Source organism: Platalea leucorodia (genome assembly GCF_965183815.1).
Source record: "Platalea leucorodia genome assembly, chromosome: 9".
NCBI lineage: Eukaryota > Metazoa > Chordata > Aves > Pelecaniformes > Threskiornithidae > Platalea > Platalea leucorodia.
In genome coordinates, this window is record NC_138831.1 from 15,017,597 (window position 1) to 15,043,824 (window position 26,228).

The 26,228-nt window shown below is 41.6% G+C and overlaps 1 protein-coding gene across 1 annotated transcript in view; it reads left to right on the plus strand.

Moving 5' to 3' along the window:
* The window catches only part of GRM7 (glutamate metabotropic receptor 7), a gene marked incomplete at both ends in the record, with an annotated part of 312,840 nt that extends 288,736 nt beyond the window's left edge, over positions 1–24,104 (plus strand). The window contains one exon of the mRNA XM_082321678.1: positions 24,055–24,104. Coding sequence (XP_082177804.1) covers positions 24,055–24,104 — 50 coding nt within the window. The remainder of the gene's footprint in view (positions 1–24,054) is intronic.
* Positions 24,105–26,228: the final 2,124 nt, after the last annotated feature.

Consider the following 26,228-nt stretch of genomic DNA (forward strand, 5'->3'; position numbering starts at 1 on the left):
GTTTTAGCAGGGATGATGGTGAAACACTGCAACTCATCAGCAACCTTTTATCATTTGTCTGTCTTTTCTGCTGAACTTTGACTTGATCTGGGCCAGATGCTGAGCATGTCTAAACCACAGTGGTCCTATTGCTTTGAAGAAGAAATGTCAATTGATATGAGCTGAGGCTCTGGCCTCAGATTTTCAAACAGCAGCTAACCTTTCTACCTTAGCTATGTGCTGCGGTGCTCGGCTGTGAGGGGTTGAGGACACAAAGAGGAGCAGCTACCTGCTCAGCAGAAATGTTTTCTGAACTTTGTATTGCAGCTGGCAGATCCTTGAACTTTGCATTCCTTTTGAATTTACATTGGATTTCCCCAAAGCTGGTCCTGCGCACTGCTTTGGGCAATGACTAGATCTCCAGTACTACCTGAATTAATTTGAAAATGCCAATCATTGTACCTCTCTGCAAGGGCAGAGCTGGGAGGATTGGCTTTTATACCGAGCAGGCTGTTAACACCACTGAGGCTGTGAAACAATTATAGTCATATTAGGAGTCAGGGTAGCTCAGCCACGGTCCAAGGCAGAGGCTGTCCTCCCAGGGCTTGGGCACAGTGTGCTGCTTCCAAAAGGTTTTCAGTTGCTTTACAAGTCATTTTTTGCTTGAGCTGTACACAGAGAAATTTCCATGGTGATTGCAAAGTGTTGAGATCATTTGTAAGGTATGTGCAGCACCATGTTGTGTGAAGTCATTACGTTTCTTGTTCATATCTCTCCTAGAATATATACGCAATTACTTAAATTATGCTGTGATGAAGCCGTTGTGATGTGAGTCATGACATGGTTTCAAACTGATCTTGGGCTTATGTTGAAAGAGGTAAATAGTTTGAGTTATCCTATAGTGCCAAGGATTTCCCGTGCCTCTCCTCCTCCTGCACACAGACCCCGGGGCACCCCCAGGGCAACCTAAACCATCCAGCAATGGCATCTCTGGGGACTGGGCAACTCTTTGAACACTTTGGGTCCAAATTGTGTGGTGTTCTGTAGCTTGTCATGCCTTAGAGTATGTGGTATAGAATAATTATTTTCTGGATTGAAGCATTATTTTCATTTTAAATCTGGCTGGTTTCATCCTGAGAAAGTGCTCTGTGTTTAACTTCACTTGAAGGATTTTCTATTCAGTGGAGACTGCTAAGAAATGAGAATTTGCAGTCAAAATTGATAAGCAAAAGACTTTGACAGGTCTTCACTGCATCTATTTTTATTCTAGAATGACTTACTGAAAAACTAAACATTTATCATAAATTTCTTCTATCGATGATATGCTTATTTTAATAGTATTGCACAGAGATACATCCAAATAAGCTTGTGCAACATCCCAAATTAGTCCCTAATAAATATTTTCCTGTTTCTCAAGTTGTAAATTATTTTATTGACATGGTAGATGACACTTTATTTGGCTGATCATGGGACAAGTTGCACTGGGAGTGACCCCTGCACTGCCTGGGCACTGCTGGGGATGTGGAGCCCCAGATCTCACCCTCAGTCTGCGCAAGAAGCAGTGCAGAAGCAGTGGCATCCACCTCCGCTGCCCAGCACGGCATCGCCGGCCACAGAGTGCAGCTGCTGCAATGGCACCCTCTGTGCCATGGTCTGTAAAACTTCATCTGCAGAACGGATTTCAAGCAATAGTGGAGACACTCAAGCATAGAATGTACGAACAAATTCTCTTCCTTTTTTAGCAAGTTTTTCAGTTAAAATTGATTTTCTCTCCCCCTGCTGGAGGAAGGCTCAGTTGGACTGGACTTCCCTCTGTTGCCTCTAGGTTAGAAAACATGAGTGCTCTGAACTACAGAAATTTGATTTTGGGTTAGGAGTTGGCTGGTCCCATTCCTCTGCAGGAGCTCAGCTTTGCATTTTGTTTTCAGCTACTTTTTACCACAAAACCTGAGCATTTTCCCTGTTCTCAGCTGATACTTAAGCTGCTTTTTACAGTTGTTTTGGACATGGTGCAAAGGACCGTGAACAAATTGCCCAGAGAGGTGGTAGATGCCCCATCCCTGGGAACATTCAAGGTCAGGTTGGACAGGACTCTGAGCAACCTGATCTAGTTGAAGATGTCCCTGCTCATTGCAGGGAGGCTGGACTAGATGCCCTTGAAAGGTCCCTTCCAACCCAAACCTTTCTATGATTCTATGACCATGCCCTGCCCATGGCAGGGAGTTGGACTGGATGACCTTTAAAGGTCTCTTCCAACCCAAACCACTCTATGACTCTATGCCCGGGTAACAAATGGGAAGTCAAGGGAACATCTATTTTATTTCAGTGAGGTCGCTGCAGCATCGAGGCTGGTGCCTTTCCCTGCATCCTGCACTGTGTCTTGTCTCCTGCCTGTGGCGCAGTCCTGGATGCCACAGTCCATGAGTTCCTTACCCTGTTGTCTAAAGGGGAGGACCAGGGCAAGACTTGATGGGTTTCTTTTAGGAGACTTGCAGAAATACTGCTCAACATTGATCAGGTGGCACTTACTAAAGCTTTAGCAAAAATGTGTTTGCAGCAGATTTATCTTCTTATCATCACCATGTACTTTTTCTCCTGAGCTGCTTTCCCAGTGGTCACTCCATGTCAGGGACACGTCTCTTAATGTGCACACACTGGTCAAGAGATGCGCACAGGTCCCTTCTACGTGCCATTAGGCTCCTTGCACTCCAGTACTTTTGCAAATTTAAGCCGGAAACTGGCACGTAATTATTTATTCCAGAAATTACTTATGCAGTAGCACATATTTTCCAAGCTGTAGCCCAGCTACATTTAATGAGGTTGAACAGTTGAACAACCTTTAATTTTGTACACACTGAGGGGTATCCATAATGAGGCCTGTTTTCCACGCGTACAATTTTGCTGGTTTGATATTGTCTTATTTACTTTTTAAGTGAAAGGATTTATACAGATGCAACCTCTAAAGAGATGAAGACGTGGAGACCTAAAGTGTGTTAAGACCAATATACTGGAAAGAAAATACAGTTTGATATGGTCTGAAGAGTGATGAGTGAAACTTAAGTGTGCTGTTTGATGGCTCTGACACATTCATTGGTTTTGGTGAGTTCCCTTCCCCATGCTGTCCTCAGACCCTTCACCACGGGCATGGCCAGGGGCTCTGGGGCAGAGCAGAGCCCTCCCTGTGGGGCAGCGGAGTAGCACCCTATCACCTCAGCAACCAGCATGGGGCCATGGCAGCTGCTCTCTCCAGATTTCTCCTTTAAAGAAAGGAAAAAGCAGGACTCTTGTTCTGAGAACGTAATTCCTCCCCTGTCCATTTGCATTTGCACATTCAATTTGCATTTTAATTTTTACCAGTTTCTCAAGGTCTCAATATCCATTTGAATCAATGTTTTCCTTCAGGTTTTATATATCCATGACAGCATCCTGTTGCCCGGCCAAACTAGTGCCAGAAATTATTCTAACTATCTTGTGAGTGATACAAGGGGGTTTGCAATTATCCTTCTTGGCAATGCAAGGTTAGACTCTTCTCATGACGTTTCAAACTGTGAAGGGTATCCCTCACAATGGATAGATATTTTTTGAACCATGACAGCACTTTGTATGGCTGAGAGCAGTATGTGTTGTTTAAAGTTTTCATATAAAACCTCTCAGAAACAAGTCCTTTGCAACTGTTGCTTGAATGAGACCTAAAAGTAGGTCAGGGGAAGCCAAGTCTTAGTCCTTTTGACTTTGTTAAGCATAGCTGGACTCCAGCTACTTATGAGATGATTATTTTTTTAAAATATTATTATACAGCCAGGAAATTTTGCTGGAAAAACTCTTAAGTGTGCCAGTAACAAGCCAGTAGATGCCATGAGACCCTGGGGAGTTTGCAGCCTCCAGGTTCCTCCTGGAGTCTGTTCCAGGTCCCCTCCTGTCTGAACATTTGGGGATTGGGTTACTTTCTTTTTACATCTCAAAATGCCTACTTCTGATGATGCACTTTAATACGTTCACATAATTACGTGCTCCCATAGTAATTATTTTGCAGACTGTCTCACACCTTTCATGACTTACATGACCCAAGACTTGTAAATATGCCGGAAAGTGTCAGACTGTTTCCTTTTTTAAAAACTGAAATTCTTTATGCACTTAAATGATCACCTTATAGTTTGATGTTTGAACAATGCTAGGTAAAACACATTATTTGTGGCTACAAGTGCTTTGAATATTAAAAGCTAGGTAGCTAGATATATGTCTTTGAGACACAAATGAGTATTAATTAGCGTATTAGTATTCCTCTTTTGTTCCATTGTTTCTCTTTGTCTTTTTATGTGATCTTTTTTCCTAGGAAATTTGGAAGAAGAGTGAGCTGTAAATTTTGTATATATTGTTATACCTCATGGTCCAGTCCCTCTCTTGCTTTTTTGCCTAATAAACTCTTAGTAGCGCCGAGTTCTCCCTTTGACTAATTTATCAGTCCTTACATCCTCTCAGGGAGAATTTGTCAAATTAATAAATTGTAATATCAGGGAAAAGACAAAGACTTTTGGCTCTCTTGTCTTCCATATATTTATAATGACTCTCTTTCTCCTGAGCAGCATAAATGTCACCTTGACAGGACTCACTTGATGCTGTTCTCACATGGTAGCTTGCTGCAGTCTCTTATGCGCACTCACATCCTCATCTGTGTTAATGAGGTGACTCAGATAGATAAAGAGTTGTAGGATTATGAAATCAGACTTGATGTTCTCAGCTTAATTTCACTGAAATCACTGGAATTGCCCCAGGCTAGGACATTGCAATATTTAGAGTCATATTTCTTTTCTCCCCTACCCAAGCAATAGGAAGCATTACAAGTGCATTTTGCAGCTTTCCAGATGTGTACTCTTTAATTGTTATTGCTACTATAATTATGACAAAAAATGTCCCCAAGAGCAGCCATGATCTGTAACCTCAGGTGCAAAACCTGACTCAATATAACCAGGAATCTTCCAAGCCCAAGAAAGATTTACAAACTCAGATGCATCATGTTGTCTGGCCACTGAGGATGAAAGTGTGGATAGTTTGACTGGAAGTAGCTAGAAAAGGCATTTCAGGAGAGAACAACTAATGGCCTTTAAGTCAAAGACTGAAGGAAGCATATGCTAAACTTTGCACTGTGTTTTGGCCTCTGAGGTAGTACAGAAGCTAAATTTGAGGTTTTACAATTTAGAGTCTTTGCAGGTTTTCTTGATCTTGTTTACAGTTGGTGATTTTTGACTGCTAGAAAATTGTTTTGCAGCCATTTTAGTTTGTCTGTGGGTATTACAATCAGTTAATTGAATTTATTAAATTATTATTATTAACAGATAGCCAAGCAGTCATCGCCAGTTGATGCTGCAGATTGATTTCCGAGGCAGTGCATGTGGTATAAGTGCACGAGTACTCCCCATCTCGCTATATTGCCTCCATGGAAAAGCCCCAGTGCAGTTAAGTATTCAGCTTGGTACACAGACAGAACAGAAGAGAAAGGCCTTCAGTGCATGCCTGAGATGCAATATTCTGGGAAAGAAAATATTTCTAATGGACTGTGAAGTGCAATGGTTGTGCTTAAATTTGATGCTCGGTGGCCATTCCCTGCTGTAATCCGGTTACCTTCAGCTCACTGATAGCGGGGAGGGATTTCTTTGCTTACACACATCATCCTGGTCAGCTCTGCCCAGCAGCAGCCAGTAACACATGCCTTCAGATACACATTTTACTTTCCTGTTCGTCAAAGCAAGGTATATTTTTTTTTCCCTTTTTTCATTTAAAAAAAAAATATTAAAATTTCTGTGCTGAGTTAAAATATCTATGAAGAAGCTCCGCTTCAGTTCCTGTGCAAAGGTTTTACAGCCATCGGCACCATAACAGCTGTCACATACTAAAGGGAGCAAAGGACAGCGAAATGAATTATTTTAAGGACATCTAACACCTGGTTTAGAAGTGAGTAGATACATTTGTGATGAAACTTATACGGACGATAAGGTTAGGTGCAAAACCTGTATTAAATGAGTGACTCTAAATTTTTTTCCCCTCAGGTATAAAGGAGGTCTATTTGTAGCTGCCACTGAAGTAACAGGATTGAACATATGTGGCAGTGAAGTTCAGTCAACAAAAAACCCACCAGCAAATCTGATGTGGGAGTGTTCACTTTCTCTTTTTCCCTACAGAAAAAGGGAACCGTGGCCCACTGGGAGCAAGCAGAGCCTGTTCCTCTTGAATTTGTCTGTTGGGATTTCAGTTCTGTATTAGACCTGGTGACTTTGCTGCTGCGTCAGAACAAAAGAGCTTTTATTTTCTTTTTTTCTGTTGTGTATTTTGCTGAGATTAATTATATTTGCAATCATTGGAGTCCAGACTTTAGTGCAACAGCTCGCAGGCAAGCAGGTACAAAGTGTTTCCACCAGTAGGCAGTACCAGTGGCAAAGGGTTAGTTGAAAGAGTATTTGTTCACAAACCTATTGAAAATTTGGTAAGTGAGTTCAAAAAGCTAATCAGAGTAATAATGGAGTAAAAAGGCCAGGAAAACAGAAAATAAGCAATATTACAGGTAAATGAAGTTCTCAAAATACAAGGCGTGAATCCATGCAGTTTTCTGTGTGCATGATTACAAGCATGAAAAAAACTGTTCAAAGATTGTATAGATAAGAATAGGAAAAAACCCTCAGTGGTGCAAAATCACAGTAAGATGAGGTGTGCTGCAGTCAACGGGATTAGAAAAGAATGATGGCTGTCACAAAATCAAACACATCCTAGCAACTGCCCATCAGTTACAGCCACATTTACCTGATAGCTGTCATGCCTCTGGTCAAGGTATTTCATTTGCATCTGCAATACACAAGCATGGGTGTCATAACGTTATACAAGCGAGTCCCTCCATGCAGTTGTGTATCTTTGGTGATTTTACCCAAGCCTGGATATATTTTGTCACCTTGTGGAAAACAAACCCATAGAAAATTTCAGTGTAGCGCTCGGAAATGACAGTGCTGATGAACTGAAGGAGCATGTGAGTAAAACGAGCATGAGACACAGATGAGCATTCATTTCTCACTGACATAAAATAATACTGTAAAATGAGATAGATATTATTTTATGTTGACACAGATAGCAAACAGAGAATATATTTGTGCAGCAGGGGCCTGGGCTTGTTTGGTTTTGGGGGGCCAGGAAGCAGCAGCTAATCAAAAAAATGGCACATAAGAAATTAGTCTTTCTCAGTGTTTCTCTCTTATTGCAAATAATAGGCACCACTTTCACACCCAGCATCTCTGGAAAACATCACAGGGTTTTTTTTCCTCTGTATTGACTTCAGGAAAGGAAACGCGTGCATCTCTTTTAGTGACATATGGTGATACATTAAAGAGGAGAGCATCCTTTTGTTCGTGAAAATAGGTATTTTGACTTCGGGGTGAGATTGTTGGTTTTGAACTCTGACAGCAAGGAACAAAGGCATGTTTTTATTTTCTAGCCATAGTGCAATAAAAAGGAAGGGAATTAGATTAATGGCTAAATACATGTAAATGCCCATGAAACACAACAGACACATATAATGGGACAGAAAGGCCCTCCAGTCGTGGGATATGATGTTTGGCTTAGTTACCTCCCTGTAACTCAGAGCACTGAGTTTTACCTGGATGAAGAGTCTGGCACTGCATCTAGTGAGATGACTGTTCTTGCTGTTCAGTAGAAAAAGAAAGAAAAAAAAATATAGTTGCCATAGTTACACCACTTGTCATGATGCTCATCATGTCCATGGAATAAAGAGCCTTATATTAAATCTGTACTCTTATTAATAGCAGCTGTTAAACATTTCCAGGATATTTGAAATCAAGACTTTCTGCAAAAAAAATAAATGTTGATTGCAGCAAAATCACACTGTTTAGCCATGGAGCTCGGGGTGTAATTTTGTTAGACACTGTATTACAGAATTATATACCATGAATTAAATTTTCCAGTGAATTTAGCATCTTTGGACTTCGTGAACATTCTTGATTTTTCTGTTAAGATGTTTGTTACTTGCAACTCTTTGCCAACTGGTTCAAGCAGGCCAACTTGAAGAAAAGGAGGGGAGTTCCTTTCAGGTGAGGAACTGCACCCTGTCAGTGGTATGGCATTGCGTTTGCTCCGTACTGAAGTAATTCAGACCTCCCACGTGAGAGTGATGAAGACTGTGATTGCTGTGCACATGCATGTGTCCTCATTTGCTTTCCAGGGCAAACATACCCCAAATATCCATGTAGACTAACACACACACACACACATGCATTCTCTGTGGAAGAATCAGGAGCCTGCACATCTTTCTAATGCCAAGAGACCTGCAGTTTAATGTGGTAGTATTCTTCTGTTCTAAGCTGGTGTGCCAAATTATAAAGTGTTAGGGGAATACGGTTTAAAATGGTTTTTTACATGTGCAGCAGAGTCTGATGTTGAAAGAGTCTCTTTACTGCTCTCTGATGACCCTTGGGCGGTCACCCCTGCCATTTGGACTTTCTCATACAAGGTTCATCTCCTTTGGGGCAATAAGACAGTCTCATCCTCCCAGTGGTGGATCTTGCCAGAAATGGCCTGTAGCCAAATGTCCCTGTACTGCACACATTCCCATTTATGTGGTGTTAATCTTGCCAGTAGCATCCCAGGGCTGGAGCTCTGTGGACCCCCTCTCTGGAGGTAGAGGTAACAGAGTCCAGGTCTTGCAAGCAAAGCCACCCCATCAGCGCTGGCTGAACCAGGTCCCGTGCAGCCAACGGGGCATCCCCTGGGGATGACAGGACACCTGAAGGGTACAGGAGCCAAGCAAGGTTTCCACCAGGCCCTGCGCATGTCACAGCAGAATGAAATATGGCTTCCTAAGGAAATGACCTGACAAAAGGTTTGGCATCAGTTTTTTGTTCTGGGATTACGCTGACTCAAAGACACGGAGACAACCCAGGAAGGAGGTTTTGGTGCAGTGTAAGTACAAGCCAGAAGGAGTCCTATCATGGCTTGGGCCCCAGTGTGCAACGTGCTTCACAGAGGACATCATAGTCACAGCCCCGAGCAGTCAGGATGTGCTTGGGTATGTAAAAAGTCTCCATAAAAAACTATACAAAATATAGCTTTCTATACAGTGTTTATCAAGGGAAATTAATCTCTTCAGAGGAGAGGATGTACTGAGTAAGAACCAGTTACCCACGGGATGCTGAAGTGTTTGTTCAGTCTTTTCTATCATTATGTTTTCCTGGAAAGAACAAATGGAGCAATAAATATGACACTTATTTAAAATAAAACTATGACCTGTTTCTTGAACACAGGGAGGTTGTATTTGGTGTAACCTTGTCATTCACATCCAACGATAGCTTCAGATTAACAGTCCTTTGGTGAGATGTTGTTTTTCTCCCCGTTGCCTGGTTCCCTCGTCACGCACGTCAGAAGCAGAGCTGTGGTTTGCTCAGAAATGTGACTGATGGCATGAAGGGGCAGTTTATTGACTGGGAGATTGACTCAGACAAAAATCCAGATTCTGCAAAAGTTTTCTCTCCAGGTGTCATCTTGGTCTCAGTTTTCTATTGAAAAATAGTATGTGTTTCCAAATTGTAAGAAATACGAATCTGGTTCTGACTCTGGGAGTGCCTGAGTTGTTTAGTTTAAATGGGCTGTTTTGTTTGAGCCCAGGTCCTAGCAAGGCTTTTGGTTTAGCACTGCACAGAGATACAGCCACTGCATTTGGGGGCTGTTTGGAGGGTAATGCACTAGTTTGTAGGAAAAAACCTGGAAATAAACAGAGTAAATAATGAAATTGCTTGTAATTCATTGAAAGAGTAAACAGAAAATACCTCTGTACTCTAACTCAGTGTGAAACCTGTAACTGAATACAGAAAAAAGGTGGTTCAATCCTATGTTGTTTAGCAGCTGCACGGACTTTTCATTTTCTTTTTTTTTTTTTATTACGTACAATGATTAATTACAAAAACATTTTCAATTCTTTGATCATTGAATGGATAAAGTAGCTAGACATGTAGAGCTATATTTACTGAATGTGGGTATAAGGCAGAAAATGATTACATGCGTGATTACTTTATAACCATATATTTACTTGTATATCTGTTTGGATCAAAACCCAGGGATTTGCACAGAGAAGTGTCACGGTCTTGCTAGGATAGGGACTGACTGAAGAAATGTGCTGTTCAGGCAGAGCATCAGAAATGGGTTTACGTGGGGTTTTTTTGCATTGGTCCTCAGCAGCTGGAGAGAAGAGAACAATATGTTGCAGGATTCCAGGACAAACGATGGAGAGATGTGCACCCAGCTGGAAAGCGTCGCTCCTGTGCTGGGCAGAGGCGGGCAGGCGCAGAGCCCCCCGCTGTGCCGAGGGGCAGGGAAGGGGCGGCAGCAGCAGACGTGGAAGGGGCACAGGGCGCTGGAGGATATTTAGGAGCCAGTTCAGGAACAAAGTCAAGAGGTAGAGAGGAATCATTTTCCTATAGCTCTGACTTCAGGACTCCTTTGGGATCTTTTAGATCACTCAGGTCATAATTTTAATTATATGTTTCATGCAAACTGTTTTCACACTTGGCTTTAACAGCTCTCAACACAGCCTAGCTTTCCAAGTAAGATAACCAAAGTACTATTAATTACTTTGTTTTCAGCAGGTAAAAATAATTTGCTACTATTTGTTATCTTTCCAGTCCTTAGCATTCAAAGGGAAACATTTTAAATGTAGTTTAAATTAGTATGTTTTCTGTACTGTCATCTCCAATTAAGGAGTAATATGAATAGTTTTTTTTTCTTCCCTGCCGTAATATCACAAAGATTTGGAAACACATTTCCAGCTATGGGATGGGGCTGTTGCATGCTTCTGCCTGCAATGAAGCACAGTGAATTTAGTTGATGTGAAAGTTCATACAGCCACTCTGCTGTCCGCTGGGAATCAGCTCCCTCTGCGTGCTTCCCGTTGCCTCCTCCGCTCAGAGCAGGGATTTCTGCTCCCTGGCCTGATCCCCTAACTACATCTCACCACTAAGTGCACAAACGTGCCAGCCAGCTATATGGCTGTTCCTGTGCCAGGTCTTCTTTAAGCCTCTCTGCAATCTTTCATTTGCTGGAAGCATTGATAAGACTTTCTGCTGTTTATTCTTTGATCCCAGTGTTGCAGATACTTTCAAACTTCACCTGACCCAGAAGTTTTTATCTGCAAAGCAGACAAGTAGGAGATAGGAGAAAGATGCAGCCAAACATACTCAAGATTGGTGTTCTTCAGCAGTACAAGACTTTGTTGATTTTAGCTTTTATTTAGGAGGGTAAAACTAATCCTTTTCTATTGCAATCTTATTACCTGACTCAAAATCTCAATCTTACAGTTATCTTTCCAGCAAAAACATTATGATTTTTCAGGCCGTAAACAGTATGTGTCTGGCTCTGTTCTTTGACTCAAAGTCACATTTTCTTTTAATGGTTCAGATAGGAAAATTATTATTAACAACAACCTGTGAATTTGTCTCTGAAGGCACCTACCTTAATAATACTTTGCAAAGTAGTCAAAGGTGTGGCTGATAAAAATTATCTTTTAGCCCAGCCCTGAGGAGGCTGAAAGCAGTGTCTGTCTGCCGCAGGTAGTTTAGATCATCTTTCCAGCTTAACAAAAGGAGTTTATTGGTGCTGACAGAGTTATCAGCATAAGCAGTTCAGAGGCAGAGAAATAAATGACATGCTTTCTGTTTGTTTACAGAGAACTATCACTTGAATTGGTAAATATTCATAAATGATGAATGCCATATCTCGCCATTGCAAAGGGGGAACATGTATCACATATCCCATTTGTGGCCTATTTTTAGAGCTCATAAGAATTAATACACGTACATATCTTTATGATATTCTTCAGAGGACTGAATTTCCTCTGACACTCAGTTTTACCCTTACCATACACATCTCCCATCAGAGGCCATTTTATTTTGGTAATGGTTGTCACTGACGTGTTTTGCCCAGGAATGCACCTGGCCCCTGAGGTGCCAGCGATGGTGGGCTGTTGGCAGGGGAGAAGAGCCGTGGGGCACACGGTTGCTTGCAGCAGAGTGTTTGAAAACCACAAGAAACACAAAAGCGCTCCCTGTGTCCAAGTGTAAAAATACTACAGAAGCATCGTAAGGAACCAGTAACTTTCCACATTATTTTATACTACACTGTAAATTTTTATGGCAAGAAATACTGGCTCTGCTGAAATCAGCAGGTACTTTGCCCTCGACTGGAGTGGGAGTGGGATTTCAGCCACAGAGTCCAATACCACTCTTGTCTGTAGAGCTGGAGCTTAACTGTGGAGTTCACCATTACACTGTCTTAAAAATGGAAAGTGTATGTTTTGTGCTACATTCTATAGGATTTTTCCTTACTTGTCTTTACAAGGACAGATTAAATTTGCAGTCCACAGGGCAATGTTAGAGAAGTGTAATGGTTATCCCGTGCCATTAGGCAAAACTTCCAACCACATACAGATGTATTTCTTTCCTCTTGTGCTAGAGAAGTCTGGCTTTGAAGTCAGTGCTTGAGGTAGAGTTCATTATTTATCTAGTACGCTATATGAAAATGGGCCCAACTTTCCAATAAGCAATTCATTCTTCTTTTTTCCTAAAGAGGTAAGTGCCATATGCAATGGTGCATACTGGCTCTGCAGAATAATCTTTACATCATTTTGTGGGTTTTACGGTGATCGGTATGATAAGCATCCCATTCTTTCTGGGATTCATTGTGGGAAAGCCTGCTTCACTGAAATTAATGAGGAGTATTCTACTCAAAATGAAGTCAGAATGTTCTAGCTTTGTACTCTAGTGCAAGCATCTGTCTAATACAATCACTTTCTTTACTTTGTCTGAGCTTAGACTTTCTTCATCCCTATTGAGAAAAAAGTTCAACAGGAGATTGGTCTCAATCTAATACGTCTGCAGAGTGACAAAGCACACAGATATTTTATGTACTCAAACCCTAACAAACTATCTTAGGCTATGAGAATGTCATGTTGCCACTTTGACCTGACCTGATTTCTATCATTATGCCATTATCTCACCCAATAACTGCTTTTATTATTCTTCCTATTGGATACATTCTCTGTTCTCACAAAAAATGCATCATAAAAAACCTGATGAATTAAAAACATATACCTCTGATAGCAGCTACTTCTTGAAAGCCTTATAAGCTAAAATGGACTTTTGTTTAAAGAAAAACCTACTTCAAATCCCAGTGTGCCCTGGGGAACTGGCAAGGTCGTACTCTTGCTTCCTATTAAATCCTTCTGGGAACTTCAAAGCAATCCTCGTTAAAAGAATGCATTATATCGGATATTTGTAATTGTTACTTATGGCCCTGGCACTGTTCTGTACAATATTTTGCCAGTCCCCTGGGTTCAAGGCTCACTTCAAGTGTAGTTATATCATTCAGTTCACTAGCTATGCAGTCTGAGTTTGCTTAGGGGCTGCATGATAGACAGGATAAATATCCATTTCTAAAAGGGATAATAATAAGAAAGCCCTAAAGGTAAAATGTAGTCCTGGTTAGAACATGAGGAATTTCGAAGTGGAAGCTGTGTAAAGTGATACATGTGTGAACACTCCTTAGAAGTACAGCTGCAACATTTGCCCAACCCTGCTCTGAACAATACATTTGCATGCATATGCATAATTATTCTAACAATTTGAAGTAATCATTTCATTACTAATTGCATTCTGAAAGCAACAGAGGTGAACCAGGTGAATCCAGGTTATCAAGCGTATATAAAGCAGCACTGAAGGGCAAGATTGCTTAAGCTATTTTTCTGATTGTTCTCTCTTGGCATTAATCACTTATTCAAGATTTCTAGGCATTGGTGTTCACCTTATGATCTCCCTCTGAGGTAGGAGCTTATAAACATTATCACAGCTTTGCAGATTGGAAGCAAAGACATCTGAGTGGCATTTGGTGATGGAACTAGATAGGTTGGTTGGATGTCTGGCTTCCAGCCACCTTGTTCACATTAGTAGAGTTGAGCCAATAGAGAATCTGGCCTTGTCTTCCTAAATTAGTGTGTGTGTGCATGTGGGGGAGGATGTTTTGTTTTCTTCTTTTGCAGCATTTGACATTTTTGTGACAGCTCATTAGACTTCTAACCTTAAGCACTGTATTATGTGTCTATGCTAGGTAAAAATTTGTCCATATGGCCCAACCTGACTTGTGATGATTTCAGCCAGCTTTGGGATTTTCTTCACCACTTCCCATTCCACAGATAAACTCTGCAGTATTAAATCCCATGCATGTGGGTCTTCCTAGCAGTAATGGGTGAATTACAACTGTGGGATACTTTAAAAAGCCACTGCCACCAAGTTGCTTTTGCTTTCCAAGTAAAGGTGGGATCATCCTGCATGTTCTCCATCCATCTCAGTGTATAGTCAAATGCAGTCAGACAAGTTCTCCTGGGGCTGCAGTGGGAGCTGTGCTCAGCGTGGACTCACCAGCAGATTCTGTCGTGCTCCTGTAGGCTTAACGTAGCTCACAGGGCAGGCACAGCCTGCGTTTTGGAGGTGGCATGCAGAAATGAGCCTCTGGAAAGACATACAGCGCAATACAGGAATGTGTCTTTGGCAAATAGTTTGAGTGGTTTTAGGTTCAGCAGTTTCTCTGGATTAAGGTGTTGACCAGAATGTCCCATTATTGACCCAATCTGAGCCCAAGAGAGTCAGCTGAAGAGTTGCCCTCCCAGCTGCTAGGCTGAGACAGCGCTGCCGAAGCCAACGCTGGCAATGCTGTTCCTGCCTGTTTACACAGTGACAACAGGTCGCAGTGGAACAATGAGCTTGTTTTTTCTCTCTTTGCATTGAATAGATAAGTGCGGCCTCTGCAGCAAATCAGGTTCTGTAAATGTAATTGCATTTTGTTGCAAAATTTCTAAATGCATAGAAGGGGAAAATGAGACAGTCATATTGTGAAAATTGTGAAGAAAAATATCTGAATATGTGAATATCTGAATATGTATTTATAATTTTTAAAGCCAGGCAAATTATTTGTTCTACATTTGTCCAATGAAGCTAGTCATTTGGGTTTTTTTCCAGTTAAAATCTGCAGGACTTTTTTATTATTCATATTTGCCTATCAGCTGTCCTTAATTAGTTTGAAGAGTTTGGCTTCAGAAACCTTACTCCATGACTTTTTTGTGAGCTGTTTGCTTTATATATATATATATATATATATATATATATATATATATATATATGCAAGACTTTCATCTTCCTAACTACACAGATGTTTTTCTTTCGTCCTGCTAGCAGGAATCTCCCAGATAATGCATTCTGTATTAAATAGCAGGAACACCTCACCGGCACGCAGTGCCTGCTGCGGACAGGCCTGACTCCTCCATGGAGAGGTGCACAGAAATGGCTGATGGGGGCAATTTTTCAGGCTGCAGTTTGCAAGCATCTTTCAGCGCTATCCTTTGAATACTTCAGCCAATCTAATGAATCTCAGCAAAGCCATATCATAATGGCACTGGAAATTCCTTGATACCAAACTCATGTTTCAAGGAACATTTGAAGGAAATATTCAAATCACCTTTGGAAGATTTTTACAGCTAATCCTAATACCTGGTGCATTTTATTATTTCAGTGGTAATCGCCTGGCAACCTATAGCACTTCAGTTTAAATGAATAAAACTCAAGAAGAGATTAACACTAAAAAAATCTCTAAGTTCTTAAAAAAGGCAAAACCCCCAACCGGAGCAGCTCCTCCAGGGACTGCCCATCAGAGCTGAGCGAGAGGAGAACATCATCCTCTCCCCAGCGCTGGAGTCCATTGCTGTCGACTCAAGCTGCGAAGGCAAACATCAGTTCAGCATGTAAGTAGATTTTAATGTTACCTCCACAGAAGGATCGTAGATAAATGGAAGGAAGCAGGCCATCAGCAGTAGGAAAAGAGAGGCTGTGGTGGGGGAATGGTGCTGGAAGTGAGGTCTGGCTTAGTTGTACTCCAGGCAAGCTGCAGCTTTTAAAATTATTTTTCCTTCTTGCAACAGATTTTTTTTCCACAGTGAAGCAACACAGTTGTGAATGCCTCCCTCCTCCCCAAGATAAGATTTTTGCTGTAAGAGCTCCAACATACAGAGTAAGATGTGCCATCTCTCTGCCATCAAGTGCACAGGGAGAGAGCAAGGATGGGACAGATACACAGCAGACGTGGGCTGCTCTACCAAAGGCCATTGGAACAAAGCTACAATTTAGACAAGCATGGCCATAATTAAACTCCAGCAATCACTTTAATTGAACTGAAGGCCAAAATGCAGTTGTGGATTGTGTAATTTCCCTTATGCACTAGTGCCTCTGCAGAACTGATCAAGCTGGCCCTGATCACAGGTGATGATATCTCAGACTTGCAGAGGGCTCTGGCAGGTATCTGTGATGGGAAAGTGGTTGCAGCGTAGCAGTGGGGGAGCTTGGAGAATTGGTGGCACTCCGACAGGCTGGAAGATGGCTTTGACAGCCCTGCAGACAGCGGTGGCACTTCCGTCCAGGAAAGTGTCTATTCATTAGCAAAGTACATTAAGGAAATACAGTCTCTGTGAAGAGCTGATGACTTCTTAAATTGAACTCCTCCACCCATAGATGAGAACAGAGATACACAAACCTTATTTGGTTCCTTCAGGAATGACCCTGCAAGCCCAGACCGAGGTTTTGGAAGAACCAATACTATGTTCGTGGAGGTTTTGATTTGATATTACCTAAACCTGTTGGAGAAAGATTCAGTGATGGATGATTAGGAGGATGACTAAGCCTTCCACAGCATTCAGCTTTTATTGTGACTTTTCTCCAGAGGGGAATAACCTAATCCTGTGAGCTGCACTAGTTCTAGGAGAATGAATCAGAAACCTCAACGAAGCAGCCTCAGACCTCTTGCAAACTCAGCTCTGGAGCAGATCTGCGCGGGAGCAGGTCATCCCTGCCATAACCAGGATGCTGGTCACGCTCAGGCTGGTGCTCGCCTGACACGGTCTCCTGGTCCTCACTACTGCAGCACCTAACTGAACTTGTCACACAGAGATACGGAAAAGCTCCTTTACATTACAAACGACGACTGTCAATGGTGCAAATGTGTCCGGACTCGCATAATCCACCCGAAAAGGTGGTGGTTGCTAAGCGACGCGGCCCCGTTCTCTTTTTATGCCATTTTAGTTCCTTCTCAGCTTTATGTTCCATGTCTGGGGCTGCTTAATTTGATCCTATTTGCAGTGACAATTTAGGGTCTTGTGCCTTGGATACCAATTCACACAAAATGTACCCATCGTCACACTTGAAAATCACATTCGGTTTTGGAGCTGGTGAAACTGAAATGGAAACCCGGGTTTTTTTTCTGCCGGAGAGGCATTCCCAAGCTCTTGCTGTACCATCCTAATGCTGTTATCTTCCCCCACGCGCCCTCCATCCTGCTGTAGCGGTCTTTGATGGTGTTTAATGAATTAATTACTCTGTTCACAGATTCTGGCTTTTCTAGAGAACTAACCAGCCTCAGGCCTGCCTCTCTCTCACTCCATGTGTTTTTGCTGCTGTTGTAACATGCAGAACATCCTTCTCCAAAATCTGAACGCACATTTCCCAAGTATTGGTTAGGCAAAACTACGGATGGGGCAGAGTGGGGTGGGAGAGGTGAGACAATTGCAAAAGGGGGGATATGAAATCAGTAGCATTAACAATGTACAATACCCAACTGAATTGGAGAAAAGTTATTTTTTATAAAGACAAACATTTGCATCTCTCTCAAAGAGATTGTGACACAGTGGGTTTCCAGGTGTCTTCAGTTTCTTCTGGATGACCACCCCATCCTTGCCATGGTCTAGCATTCATCTGGAAATACAGTTCTTGCCCTTATGCCTATCAGGATTGTATGGTGACATCACTCTCAATACTGGACAAAAATAAGAAAGAAAAGCACTTTACAGGAGCAAAGCAGAGGCATGAAATCTTAATAAGGAATTTGAAACATACATAAAAAAAAGGTAAGGAAAAGACAAACTTAAAATATAACTGACACCACCCACTTTCATTCTGGTTTTGATTTTCTAGCATTTCATGGAGATTACAAGCAGCATATTAGTAATACATGCCATAATACACAGTGTGTCACAAGAGTAGCAAAAGGAGTATGAGCGATGACTGTATAAATCTATACAATCCTATTACATAATTGTTTTTCTATTAATTTACGAAGTGTGTTTACTCTTTGTAGGCAGCCCTTGCCTCTTGTTATGGCATTCTGTATAATGTGCTCTTTTCCTCCAGGTTCTTCAGTAATTGCTAAGGACGATCAATCCAGTTATCTCACGCAGAGAATCTAGAGGGCCATGCCCATCAGAAGTGACGTAGGGATGATCAGAGAAGTTTATTTGGGTTGTTCATTCTTCAGTCAGTGCTTCGACATGAATATTGTTCATCTTGGAATTATGATGATCATACTCACTGCTGTATTTTTGTTGACTCAGTTTTGATAAAACTACACAAAGAGAAAGAAGCCATTCCTGCAGCATTTATCACCTGAGCAGGGCAGTGTCCCCTGGCTGGCATGTCAAACATGACAGAGCCTGAGCATGTGGATGGGTGATGTGTGCCCTGTCAGGGGCTGGAGAGCCAGGGAGATGCAATGCTGTGACATTGAGTTATCGGCCCTGCCAAGGCAGCGCTCAGCGCGGGGCAGCAGCGTGTGCTGCAGCAGGAAACAGTAGACCATCCCTTCTGAACTTGTCACCAGGTTGCCATCAAGCCACTTATGTACTAGATAAATTAGTAATCAGGAAACAGAAACAATCTCTTTAGCAGCTTCTCCCTCCGTGTTGTCATTTGTGATCTGCTGACAAACCTCTCGGGCGACTGGAACACCACTGCTATTTATGGTTGTCCTCGGCGCTGAGGCACTAATTGTTGCTGCTTTACTGAGAGTGACAAGGAAATATGACAGCTAAAGATGATATAATTTATGAGAAGAGAAGGCTGTAAAGCAATTATGAAGGAACACACTTTTTACTCATGTTATATTTGTAATTTAATATATTCGTATTCTGTTATTAAAACATGAGGTTCTGTGTGCTAATCTGCATGAAAGTCATGCAGTTCAGGCTGAAGCTCAGAGACAAGCAACTACCCACTGACATATGCAATAAAATGAAATATTTTTTATACAACCGTAGGCTTTTATACACTAGCTAAGTTACCAATACACGATGGTAGGGAGCACAACAGGAGAGATGTGAAAATGTGATATAACAATCTATTTATATTTAGATACGAAATTTAAAATTATATTATTTTTCCAAGCTTCATTCCATTTGTTGGGTTTTGGGCAAGCACATAGAATCATTTAGGACTGTTGCTTTCATCTCTTTCTCATATATATTCCGCAATTTAAGGGCAACAGAGCATGTGGATAGCTCTGTCTTTCAGGTACAGAGCCAGAGGGGGAGCCACGTGCATCCATTTTCCTATTAGATGGACTAGAAGCAGGATTTAATAATCAGCCTCCGCTTTGCCTGGCATGAATGATACAGGTTTCTAAGCAAGAATTAAGAAAATGAAAAAGAGGAGGTAAGCATAATCTGCTGCCGTGACTGCAAAGGAAATCAGAGCAGAAGTTCCAGACTCGTAGCCATCACGATGTCAGTTCTTGCTCAGTGCTGGAAATACTAAGATCATGTTTCATACATTTAATAGCTTGAGATGCCTGTGGGCTGTAATAAAATTCATCTTTTGCACTGTAAATCTTTTCTCTTTAAGCATGGAAGAGGTTACAAATGTGCATAAAATTGAAGCGAAAGTGATTAAATCTCACTCTGAGCAAGTATTGACAGATCTGCCTTGCCTTTGGATGCTGTGGGAGCTTCTTTCTTTGTGGCCTGTGCTCAAGATAATGAAAACCAGTCAAAGAGGATTTTTGGTTCTGTGTATTTGTTTTTAATATGTTGCTGGCACAGAGATGCAGTTATTTCAAATCCTGTTACTCACTTCTGGCAGGGGACGGGTGTAGACTCTCACTGTCCCCCACCACCTGTTGGGCAGGTTGGATAATAGCTGAAAAGGAAAGGGTTTTAATTAATTGTTGTGCTTTAAAGAAATGTTTATTTTGCACGTGCAGATATACAGGTTGTCTTCATTTCCCTAACTTACAATGGGCATGAGTGCATCCTTCCTCCTGGGCTGTGCTGCTGTAGGCTGTGTACCAGCGTCTTGAAATGGATGCTTGCAAGGGAGGAGGGTGGGATCTGTTCATGGAGAATGGGAAAAAGTACAGTACATAGTTGAGGACAATTCATAGCTCACGTGGAAGTGTTGGTTGTCAGTATCTTGTACACAGTCACATCCTTAAAATTAACGCCATGCTATGAAGTGTCTGGGGTTTATGATGACCAAGGTGCCTCCTTTATGCTTCTGTCAGTCCAGCTGCCAGGAAATTGAATGCCCGTCCTGTCTCAGCTCATCTTGGAAGGCATTGCTCTTGCCTTCTTGGTTTTTTAAAGTTCCTCATTACTTTCAGATTGAGAGTAAGTGTAATGCTCATAAAACCAGAAGACTAACAGCAATATCAGCAGCACAACGGAGATGTGATAGTTGCACCTTCCTTCTCTCCAGTACCGTGTGTTAGCAGTAATGTGATATGACAGTTCCATCACTCTGTGCATCCCTGCAGGGGATCTACCTAACCTTTTTGAAGCGTGACGGCCTAGGCCAGGTTCCACCATAAGATAGACAAAACAATTTTCATTGCAAGCAATGTTAAGGAAAAACTATAATGGGAGCTGAAGAATCCTGTGCTGTGCTCTGCTTGACGAGTGCATGGGATATGGTTACCTATGGCTGGACTTGAGCCTGGAGATTGTTTCCAATACAGTGGTCCTGTCTGTATATATGAAATTGTATTATTCAGGTATTCCTCATACTAATTTATTCTCCTATTAACATTGTTGCTATTCACCTCTAATTACCAGAAAAGAGCACTTGTCACTAATAGCAATATGTAGCCTCTTTTTAAATAGAAAGGTCCCCTTTTTTTCAAACAAGTCATACAGTGCAAATGCTTCAAGAGCACATTTATTTGCCAATATGCAGGCAGTCAATATCCAGGATGTTTCCTTTCTACATGGTATTCTGTATTTAAAAATAGCTAGCAGCCCACATTTATCCCACAGTTTGTTTGCTTGTTCCTTTGCACTGACCTCAGGAAAGGGGGATGCAGTTGGTCTGTGTATCTCTGTACAGAAGGTACAGTCCAGCATTTCAGATTCTGCATACCACAGCTATTGGCTTGCCTCCAGTATGTCTAAATCAATGGCCAGCTGAGGTTGACATAATTATATGTATATTAATTAACATGTATATGTTATTTGCAAGAGGACAATCTGTTTTCACTGTTGGAAAGCCGTCATCCATTAACACTAACAGCAACAGAGTGCGTGAGATCTGTATCTATTTTCCATTTAAAGAATAAGAAATGCTCATGTATCCTGGATTAAAGCATGGTGAATTCTGGTAATGCTGATGTTTCATTAGCATTCCCCATTTTCATGTAAATTAATTTATTTGAGGAAAATCACATCCATACCTGGTGCTAATTGCCAATGATAATGAGCTGAGACTCAGTAGAGATTCATTATTGAGGTAGACTGTCTCTTTCCTGTAGTCTTCAGATGAAGACTGGAGCACTTCTGGGAGTTTACATCAGCTGAGCTCCAGGTTCCTGGAGTTAGTGCGGGAACAGAGCTGTGAAATGCACCAGCTACATAACAAGAGACATGATCTCCTCTGGCCTAACAGCCTTTAGAACCCAGGCAGATTGTCTTTCCTCTCCTAAAATAACCATGAAGCTTTTATTGATCATTTTATCTAAATTATGAATGATGCTTTTGTCAACTACATTATTCTTGTGAAGCAGAGCACTGCCAAAGATAACTTTACTGTCTCAGGCTCAGATGCGTGGAGCCCATCTTTTCACAGAGAGGTTACAGAAGTACACTCTATCAACAATATTTCTTGGCTGAATTTGTTTGGCACTGGTGGTTCATTGTCATATTGAAAATGAGAAATGAGCTACTGTGGTTGAATTTGTGAGAAACTCATCAAGCAAAATATCAGGTTTGCTGTGAAAGGTAGAGTAAAACCCCTGTAAGTATTAGAGGGGTTGACATGATATGAACCAGCACTGAAGAGTTATCAAAATCTTCTCTGTCATAGGCACTCTGCTGCTGTTTGAAATTGAGGCATGTAACGGATAAAGCTGAAGTATATCACAAAATAATACATGTAATTACTTTGCAACCTGTTTCATGATGATATTTTTTTTCCAGCTGCATTTTACCTCTCTTCATACCACAGTTTATTGAATATTTGCAATCTAGCCTTGAAGGATAATGAGTTTTATCCTGCCATGTGTTGAACACCTTCGTGTCCAAGAGAAGTTAATGGGAACTGAAGATGATCAGCATTTTGTGGGATCAGTGCTTGATTGAACAGACAGCTCTGACTCTTGTATGGAACACGGTGAAACAGCTGACTTAGGGTTTCAGAATAATACTGCAAAGCGCTGGAGTTACCCAGGAGGTTCTTAAATTACAGTCTTGAAAATACCTAGGAGTAAAATTGTTTCTTTGTCTTTGTCAGTGAAAAAGATAGTGAACACCATGAAAAATATTTACATTTGACTGCACTCTCGTGCATTATACTCTCAAATTATTCTGAATTGTTGGTGGAGAGCCTGTCCTTATTTAAGCAAATATTTCTGAAAAGCAGGCCACCTGAAAAATTAATAGTGATCTCTGATTAATAATGGTTTCTGGCTGTTGGACACACCAAGGGAAAATATGCACTGGCTGCGGGTAGCAGAGGGAGGTGCGTTAGGTCTCTGAGGTGGGGGGATGCTCCGGAGGGCTGGCAGCCCTCCTCTCAGGGCAGCGGCAGAGGCAGAAAGAGCAGAAGGTTTTCAGCAATCCCAGCAAATCAGCCTTATCCCTTTCTCTTACTTATCTTCCAAACGTGTATTTTATTGGGGGATGCATTGAGGCTCAGGTTTGTTTATATATCCAGTTTTTCTGTGCATGGTTGATTACGATTCACATTAATGTATTTTGTTGAATCCAGGTTACTCAAAAAACCATAAATGCTGAATAAGAATAGTTAATAATAACAGCAATGCCTGGTAATTTTAACCTTTTGAGAATATCCATTAGCTTAAACTGGTCTCGTGATAACTCAGAATATTGGATTTTAATCTTTACTGCAAGAGCATACATACTTCATACACTCGTTTTTTTCTTTTTTTTTTTTTAAGTGAATAAGGGGGGAAAGACCTTTGGAACACTGTTCATTATAAAATCTCATAAGCCCAGTACGAGTAGTTACATCCTAGTTACAGGATTTGCATATAAATAGTGATGTTTTTGTTAACACGCCTGATGGAAAACATGTTATCAGTTGATATGTCTCTAATCTGTCAGTGTTGCCAAAGTACTGCAGAATATTTTGCTTCGTACTCGGCTGCAAATATTTGCAATTTTTACTGACAGAAGCTTGTAGCATCGCTCACAAAGTAGTTACTGACTGGTTTTATTTATTTCTGCTTGCAAACATTTAATTTGAAGGTCATAATTAGGAAAGCTGGTACCTTGATCCCCACATTGAAAAATTCTCAGAAGTCATAAAACTTGAATAAGAATCACTATCCATGAGAAAAAAACCCAAGTTTAGCCCAGGAGATTTAAGAAGTTGGAGAGAATGTCACTGTTTTTTAAAAAAAAAAGAAATCTTAGTAGGGTCTAGTTACGGTGCCTCAGCAGTGAAGTCATACAGACTGCAAGAGTATAACAAAATCAATCAGCGGTAATTTTGTTTATAGTAATAGCTAGAGCTGGAGACACCGCTTCAGCTGCCGTCTGCCTGGAGTCATGTCCGTAAGCACACGCACACAGTGCCCAGAAGGAAGGCGCTCACAGGGATGCAGGAGCCGCTGGCGCATCCCTGCCTGCGCCCGCAGCCCTTGGACCAGCCGCCAGCCCTTTCCGAGGGGGTCTCACCTGGCAGGGTTTCTGACCGTTCTCCGGTTTTCTTTCAGGCCCTGCTGCAAAAAAGAAGTACGTCAGTTATAACAACCTGGTTATCTAGTCCGTTTTGCCACGTTGGGGCGGAGGACGGGTGAGGATTTTCATCCACCGCTGGTGCAGACCTCCTCCCGAGTCGCGGGGTGTCCGCCTCGGGGGGGGGGGGCGAGGGCACGGCGATGCTGCGGGAAAGCGCGAGAGGAGCCCCGCGCTCCCAACGGCTGCTCCCTGAAATATCCTTCATCGCTCTCGGCTTAGTACGTCGCTGGCGCTGCCATCGGCTGTGGCCTTGGACCTGCTCCGGCCACGGGAGCCGCCGTGCCCATGCGCCCGGCTGCAGCACGGGAGGACTGGCTCCCCAGCGTGGGCTGCGTTCAGCTACAAGGACTTTAAGGGGCTAATTCTGTCTTTCTATGTACTTCCAGACTGCAAGTTTTTGAACTTTCTGTACAGTTTGTGAGGATTTTTGCATATTGCCATCCATGTTGTTTCGAGTTCACTGTTTGTTTTTTGAATGCACAGTTTCATTGAGGCCCTATTCTCTCAGACTTAGCATATCAAAAAAAACCCCACCAACAGCTAAGGATTTAAAAGACCTATGTACATGACTTGTATGATTACTATTGTATCACTGCAATCCATATACATTATTTTTTTTAACTAAACAAACAAAAAAAGAATTTAAAGACCAAAAACTGTGCTGGCGAAGTTAGTCCCCCCCCTTCACAACTCTGATGGGCTGCAGAGGAAGCAGAAAGGATTTTTGCTGAGTTTTAGTAGAGGTCTTGATATTTGGAATGCATGCCAGTAATGTATTTTATGGTACATGTTAATAATTTATGTTTGATATTTGTATTTGTGTTCTATTTTGTTATTTTATTTAAGGTATATGACTATTTTGCAATAATTTCAATAATTCTTATGATATTTGGAGGAAAGAATATGGCTTTTACATGTCTTGAGGTTTTTTCTTTGTTGATGCCCCACCATGATTGACCAGTGTGATAAGGACTTAAAAAAGCATGTATGTTTTATACTGTTTGTAATAAGTAATTTCGTTAATCTTGCTGCTTATGTGCCAATTTAGTGAAACCGATCTTTGCCGCAAACTCCTCCCTTCCCTTCCATTCTCTCGATCCTGTGATATTACCCAAGAATGTATCAATAAAGGATTTTGGTTAACTTGTTTTTATTTACTCCAATAAATATATTTTTTCAGTTGTTCCCTCCCCCTCCCCCCTTGTGACTAAAGTTTATTTCATGACGTTGTCAGACATGGACATCCAAAAACACGACGCAGAGGTACTTCAGGCTTTGTCCAGAAAGAGCGGGTCTGGAAAAGGTCTTGGGGGAGCTGGCAGCTAATTGCAAAAAAAAAAAAAAAATAAAGTGCCTTTTTAAGTATTGGGATCTATAACAACCCCCCAAAAGCCAAGTTACAGTCATGCAGAGAAAGCCCTTCCGTCTATGTTTGATGGCCTCCAAAGCTGTCTTCAACTGTAGAGTCTTCTTTATGACTTTGAAGGATATTACGTTCAACAGCACAGCAGAACGCAATTAAATGAACAACTAATCAAAGTCAATCTTCCAGGCAACTGTTGAGTGAGCTGGGGGGGGGAAAGGGAAAAGTTTAGGCAAGAGGTGAGAGGAAACTCATTCCAATTGCAGCACAGCATCTGTGTGCTGCCTTCAGCATAGTAACAGCATTTTGGGTGCAATGTGACGATTACTTTGGAAAGTATTTAGCCTCCCATTTTCTCTAGACAACTTGATCAATTATACTGATGAAGTTAATCAGCATCAAAAGAAAATTTGACAGCTGCAACATGGGCCACAGTGCATAGTGATGAAGACCTTCGTGTCAGACCTTGATTGACTCTTTATGCGTGCAAGCATGGGGGCTGGATAGATGTTTGCAAGGCCTTCTCGTTGTTGTTTTAATATTCATAGATATAATAATGAATTACAGCAGCCAGAAGATGAAATTCCAACCAAGTGAAGGCTTTGTTAGCAAGAAACGAATTATCAGCCCAACAAATAATAAAGGCAGAGGCTTTGCAACATATTATCCTGTTTCTTTATGCTGTCCATAAACATGACAGAGTCAGCATTGGGCTAAATAAGTATATTACCATGACACAGTGATTCTTGCTCAAAGACCCTAGGTTTTTTTCTTAGTGGGCAAAAA